This window comes from Python bivittatus, unplaced genomic scaffold (assembly GCF_059951505.1).
Source record: "Python bivittatus isolate LINGU-HERP-01145 unplaced genomic scaffold, Pbiv_v1 ctg000570_np1212, whole genome shotgun sequence".
Taxonomy (NCBI): Eukaryota; Metazoa; Chordata; class Lepidosauria; order Squamata; family Pythonidae; genus Python; species Python bivittatus.
In genome coordinates, this window is record NW_028277097.1 from 6,389,230 (window position 1) to 6,396,233 (window position 7,004).

Genomic DNA, 7,004 nt, shown 5'->3' on the forward strand with positions numbered 1-7,004 from the left:
AATCGTCTCTTAACACTGAACTATGATATCCACCTATATTGTTTTTCTCCCCTTGCATCTAATTTTTTTCCTCAGTTGGCAAGCATAACTACTGCTCGAAATGATTTAATGAATTAGAGAAGGCCAGCAATAATATTGCCACAAGGAATATCCCTAGTATTAAATTTCGTCCAAATCTCTTGCGATTGTTTGAAGGTAAGCATCTGGGTTAGTAATTTGTTTTCATGGTATCTCGATGGGTGATTTCCTTGGCTGTTTTAATTTTCTCCAAATGCATTGTTCCCCACTGTATGATCTTTCCTGATACTCTGATGGATCAATTAATAGAAGTAGAAAATTCCAGTGATCTGGATCCCAATGGACTAACTGGTAGCTTTCAGTAATTGTTGGTATTAAAATTCATATTCTATCTTTCCTCTAGTGATCTAGTGATCAGTTATATTTTATAATAACAAAATGCAAACTGATATTTAAAACTTGATCAATTAAAAACATGTCAGTAGCAATGATAAATACCCACATTTGCCTGACTATGCCATATTTGGCCCATCAATATTTTGTACTCACTAGTAGTTTATACTCGTATATATACAGGTATGAACATATTGAGCTCATAGTCAATATATTCATATGGCTATGTAGCATTATTTTTATTATTTTGAGTTAGATTTAGCCTTTTTTTCAAGGAAGTCCCTTCTTCAAATTTCCCCTACAATAAGCCTATGAAGAAGATTGGACTGGAAGATAAGTATGGAGTCCTTGGGGTTCTCTGAGCTTGGTTGTTTTCTTGCAAATGTTTCATTAGCCAGCTGGGTAGCATCTTCAGTGCTAGAAGGGAGTGGGGTTTGTTCTTTGTTTATATATGGTAGCATGCCCTGCCAGTGTTGGTGGGGGTGGGGTTTTTTTCTTGGTAGTTCCTTGATTAGGGTATTGTTTACTGCTTGATTATCTGTCTGAGTTTCCTTTTTATTGTCTCTTTTGAATAGTGTGTAGGACTTCGCTTCCGAGCAGGGCCGTGGCTTGTTCGCTGGTGGCGGCGGCGGTGGCGGCGCAGGCTCCCGGGGCCCGGTTGGAGAGCGGCACTGCACCATGGAGATGAAGAAGCAGCTGACACTGGAGCTGCACAACAAGAAGCCCAGCGAGGTGAAGAAGCTGGTGCTGGACAACTGCCATTTGGATGATGGCAAGATCAGCAGGCTCTTTGAAAACCTGGAATTCCTCAGCATGATCAATGTCAACCTTCTGCCCGTCTCCAACCTCCCCAAGCTTAACAAACTCCAGAAGCTGGAGCTGAGCGACAATCATATTTCTGGTGGCCCGGAAGTCCTTGCAGAGAAAACGCCTAATTTGATGCACTTGAACCTCAGTGGGAATAAAATCAAAGAGATCAACACGTTGGAACCTCTGAAGAAGCTGCCGCACCTGAGGAACCTTGACCTGTTCAACTGTGAGGTGACGATGCTGATCAACTACCGGGAGACCATCTTTGCCCTCCTTCCCCAGCTGATCTATCTCGATGGCTTCAACACCAACGACAAAGAGGCCCCCGATCTGGAAGCCGACGGGCTGGACGATGAGTGAGATGAGAATGGGGACGAAGATGAGGAAGAGGATGATGAGGAAGGCGAAGAATTAGATGACGACGCTGTAGATGATGAAGACGAAGATGACTTGGATGACGAAGAGGAGGAGAATGGGAGCGATGATGAGGATGAAGATGATGAGGATGATGGAGACGATGATGAGGATGACGAAATAGAAACTGAGGTCCAGTGGGGTGAGCAGCAGAAATGGGAATTTGAGGAAGAGCCCTATGAAGAAGAGGATGAAGACAACGACATCTTCCTCCTGCTCCTCTTCCTCCTCGGCTCCTCGGCAGGCCAATCCGTTTTTTGCGGACTGTGACTTTCCTGGCCTCACCGTCCCCCTGTGTGAGACTGTGATGAATCCCCCTTCTGCCTCCCTGCCACCCTCTATTTTGTACGGCTGCAACACCCACAGTATATATTTTTTTTAAGATGTAGAAAATGATAGGTGTTTCAGGAGAAGTTGGATTTTTGTTAGCTTTCTCCCCCGCCCCTCCTTTGATGCTCCTGCAGTGCATCCCTTCCTCCTTTTATTACCAGTCCCTGATATGGAGTATTTGGCGACCAAAGGCTTACTAATTCGAGGGCAGGTTTGGTGAGCCTGCAGTGATTTGTGTTTCTCTCTTCCCCCCCGCCCCCACTTTGGCCCCCCTCCCTGACTGCCCTGGGGTCTGATCCAGGATGCATTTGGACACAGCTACTCCTGGTTTCGGCAAAAAAGCGGCCCCAGGGCCTTCAAGCCGGCCACGGACCCCCTGCTCTGCCTACTTTCTGGAGGGTATGTGGTGCAGATGTGGCCATCAGATGAATCCCAGATGCTGGGCCCTCCCTGCAGCACCGTGTCTGTGGCGATGCTGATCAAGGTGTTAGGACTGGATTGTCGATTGTTTGCTGCAATTTTTATTTTGCTTGCTTGCTTTTCTTCCCTGATTTATTCCTTACTGGTCTGTGGCCCTCCGGAGCCAGGATGACTCTTGCAGTTCCCCTTAGAGTTCAGCTGGCCCCAAATGGGCATGCTCCAGATGTGCGGGGCAGCAGTTCCCATCGCAAGCCACACAGCAGGGAGAGTTTGGCACCCGTGGGGGAAGCCCTGCTCACAATGAGGTTTTTGCTTAAGAGTCAGGATAGCAAAAGCAAAATGGGGAGGTTGCATCCCCTCCCCAAGAACTGCAGTTAAAAAAATGAGATTTCTGCAGTTGCGAGCCCTATTTTGTCTTTTTTTTTTTGTACAGTTCCGTACAAACCTGGCTAGGAACGCTTTGCACAAACAACACAAATCTCACAGCTCAAAGTTTGGAGCTGTGGTTAGCGTTTCCTCTCCTTCCCTGCTCCTGGATGATGGTGGTTTGAGATTACGTCTTAGCCCTAGTTTACAAAGTCAGCCCAGATTTGGTCAAAACTAGTCCCATACATAAATATCTTGCCCTCCTTGGAATTTTTGGTCCTCTTTTATATATCTCCTTTTTGTTAAGAAATTTGAATAAGAATAGTGTGTAGATGTTGTTTATCTCTATGAGCCTGTTGCTGGCTGACTTGTCTGAATACGAAGCTTCTAGGAATTCCCTCATGTTTATCTATCTCTATGTGCCTGTTGATGGCTGACTTCTCTGAATACCACATTTCCAGGAATTCCCTCCTGTTTTTGGATTTGCATCTACATACTATTCAAAGAGACAATAAAAAGGAAACGAAAAGACCAGAACATCTCTTCGCCAGCAATCAACACCCAGATAAGCATAGATTAACACCAGGATTAACCTCAGAGAAACAATCAAGTAGTAAACAATACCCTAATCAAGGAACTACCAGCTCAGACTGACAATCAGGCAGTAAACAGCAGCCTAATTAAGGAACTACCAAGGAGAAAACCATACTCCCTTCAACACTGACAGGGAAAACTACTGTATATAAATAGAGAGCAAACCCCACTCCCTTCTAGCACTGAAGATATTACCTAGCCAGTATTTATTTGCAAGAAAACAGCCAAGCTCAAAGAACTCCTAGGATTCCACAGTTCAACCCTGAACTACAAATATTCTCTTCTATTAGATAATAACTAGCCCAAAACATATTGCCTTAACCACAACACCTCATATGCCTCTTCTTTCACAAAATGCTATATCTTGGCCTTGCTCTGGCCGCTGACACCTGCTTCAGGCTATTCTCTACCTGTATACCAAACTAATTTACTCTGCAAATGGCAGACCTGAACAGCCTTCTGAAGGTGCCTGAGTTAGTCACCTCAGTATATGAAGTTTGATGTATTTAAATTTGTATAAGCTCTACATTGTCATGAGCCCCCAAAAAGTTTAAAAACTTAAAATTACTCATGAGAAGAAGTGACTCCAAGTCATTGCCAGACTTGGAGACAGCAAATGATAGCAGCAGAAGGGATTGACTTTAGTAAGTGAAGATCATATACAAAAGGTAGTCTGGGCTATTTAGACTTTTGTGAGTAGCCATCAGAAGTTTATATTTAACCTAAACACCAAAGGTGCTGGGTTTGGACTAAGTTGGGGGAACTCAGGTTTAAGGTCCCACTCAACCACACAGAATTCAACTTTGAGCTAGTCACTCTCTTCCAGCCCAGTCTATCTTACTGGTTGATACCTGACCAGAGACCTGGCCAGTTAAAGACCTAGCACTGATTTTACACAGGATGGTTACTTTTTTGTGGCCTAGTGTATAGTGTGAGCCAAGCACAGTTATTTGGTTTATGATTCAGTGTACTGTGCATGTCTAAAAAATGAATGAATTAATTCCATAATCATGTCAAGTGCATTATTTATTTATTTATTTATTTATTTATTTATTTATTTATTTAATGTATATGCTGTCCAACTCCCAGCAACTCTGGATGATTCACAAAATAAAAAACACAAACAATATTTAATAATAAGAGCAAAGGAGCCAAAAAATGCAAAAACTGGGCAACAATGAAAACATACACATACTATTCAGAAGGGGCTTCAACAACCCTAGCCAAAAGCCTGGGCAAAGAGTCAGGTTTTAAGGTCTTGCAAAATGTCAGTAGGATGGGAGCTACCTGGATCTCCAAGGGAACCTCATTCCAGAACTATATCTATGTTGAGGGAAGTATGCAGTGGGGTACCTCAAGGTTTTGTCTTGGGCCCAGTGCTCTTCAACATCTTCATAAATGACTTAGATGAGGGGACTGAAGGGGTGCTCACCAAATTTGTGGATGACACAACGCTGGGGAGAATTGCTAACACTTCAGAAGATTGTGACCATTGGGCCCTATCCAACAAGATGCAGTTCAATGGAGAGAAAAGTAAGGACCTGCACTTAGGCAGGAAAAACCAGATGCACAGGTACAGGTTAGGCAGTCCCTGGCTCAACAATAGTGCCTATGAGAAGGATCTAGGTGTCCTGGTGGACCACTGCTTAAGTAAGAGTCAGCAGTATGCTACAGCTGCCGTTTTAGCCAGTGCAGTCCTGGGCTGCATCAAAAGAGGGATAGTATCAAGATCAAGAGAAGTGATAGTACCACTCTACACCGCACTGGTGAGGCCACATTTGGAATACTGTGTCCAGTTCTGGTCACCACAATACAAAAAAGATGCTGAGAATACAAGAAAGAGTGCAGAGAAGGTCTGGAGGCTAAATCCTATGAAGAATGGCTAAAGGAACTAGGTATGTTTAGCTTAACCAAGAGAAGACTAAGGGGAGACATGATAGGGAAGAGGGTATCGATTTATTCTCCATAGCATCTGTGGGTAGGACAAGAAGCAATGGGGGGAAGCTCGTGAGAGGGAGATCCAACCTGGAAGTAAGGAGGAATTTCTTGACAGTGAGAACTATTAACAATGGAATGGCTTGCCTCTCTGAGTTGTGGGTGCTCCATCACTAGAGGTTTTCAAGAAAAGATTGGACAACCTTTCATCTGAAATGATATGAGGACTCCTGCCTTGGGCTGAGGGTTGGACTAGAAGACCTCCATGGTCCCTTCCAACTCTATGATTCTATGATCCAGAAGGCAGGCACTGTGAAAGGGAAGGCAACTTCCAGGCTCCTTTTAGGTGGCATTTTTAATCATAGAAACCCAGAGTGTGCCTGTCAGCAGGGTAGATATTATGAGAGATAGGTGGTTCCTCAAATAACCAGGCCCTATGCCACATAGAGCTTTATAAATTAGAGCCAACTTCTTGAATTGCATCTGGAAGCAAACTGGCAATCAGTGCAGTTTGTGAAGCAGGGGTATTACATGGGCATACCAAGTCATGCCCATCACTGCCCACACCACTGCATTCGGAACCAGTTGAAGCTTCCAGGTGATCTTCAAGGGCAGCCCCAGTAATATTCTCCAGTGATTCATTTTGTTTTTGTTTGTTTACAAAGATGAAAATAAGGTGCCAGGAAAAATATAACTGGTCTGATGCTGCAGAGTAAGAAACAAATGGATTCAGATCTAATAAAACATTTAGGGATTCATCATGAGAGTTAATGGGCCAATGTAAAGGAATTTAGAGATGACATTGGAAAAGGTATGAAAGAACTGTTAAGGTGGGAAGGAAGGAACAAGCCACGAAGAAGAGACTACACAGTCCTCAGTCCTCAGATAGCAGAAAGTATGAGAAAGAAACTCAAAATAGCTCTGTCATGATTTTGTTGAGTATAAGATGGGCACAGAGGAACTTGGATGGGCTTTTACGACTGCAATTTTATCTTACTACAATAAAAAGTATTCCTCAAATCCTTCCATGTTTGTTTCTTCACCTGCCCTACTTTTAGGGGCTGACAACCAAGGTGCTTTAAAAATCACTATCCTCATAGAGATCTCCCTTCCCCACACATCACACACACACATACACACCATTTTAAAATATTGTTCTCATACAGAATGAAACGTTTCTCCTCTTGGTACAAAAGAAAAATATTAGTCATTTTGTTTACTGGATGTGTCATCCTGTCTCCAAGATGAGAGAAGTGCTTATTTTGTTACCACATCCCTTTTTGTTCCTATTTTCTCTATTTGCAGAAATAACAAGATTTGTATTTATAATCCAAGTTTTATTCTCTCCTCCTCATGCTTAAGGGTGAAAGTAAAGAGTGACAAGAGGTGGGGATTGGAACCAAAGGTAGAGACTGGGAAAGTTGGGGTGCTGAGAAAGGGGGAGTGATTCACATATTAGATGCCTTTCAATTCCTGAAAATAATATAAGGTGCAAATATGTAAATTACTTTCCTTTCAACATATATTCTAGATTTTAGGATTTTATACTTCATTTCAGAGTCACCCCATCCTCAGAAGAAGACTTTGATTGTAGTCTATGAGCTTAGTACACTGGTGTTTATAGATCCTCCAACAACAGAATTTAGAATACAGATTCATGAAAGTTACTTAGCCAATTTGATCCATTTCACACAAACTTTGGAGTCCTTGGTGCTCTCTGAGCT

The 7,004-nt window shown here is 43.0% G+C and overlaps 1 protein-coding gene across 1 annotated transcript; it reads left to right on the top strand.

The window, feature by feature from the left end:
* The first annotated feature begins 612 nt into the window (after positions 1-612).
* Positions 613-4,535, top strand: LOC103052278 (acidic leucine-rich nuclear phosphoprotein 32 family member B-like). Its single transcript, XM_088152853.1, has one exon. It carries the CDS (start codon positions 1,090-1,092, stop codon positions 1,579-1,581), a length of 492 nt encoding a protein of 163 aa, XP_088008979.1. The 5' UTR covers positions 613-1,089; the 3' UTR covers positions 1,582-4,535.
* Positions 4,536-7,004: the final 2,469 nt, after the last annotated feature.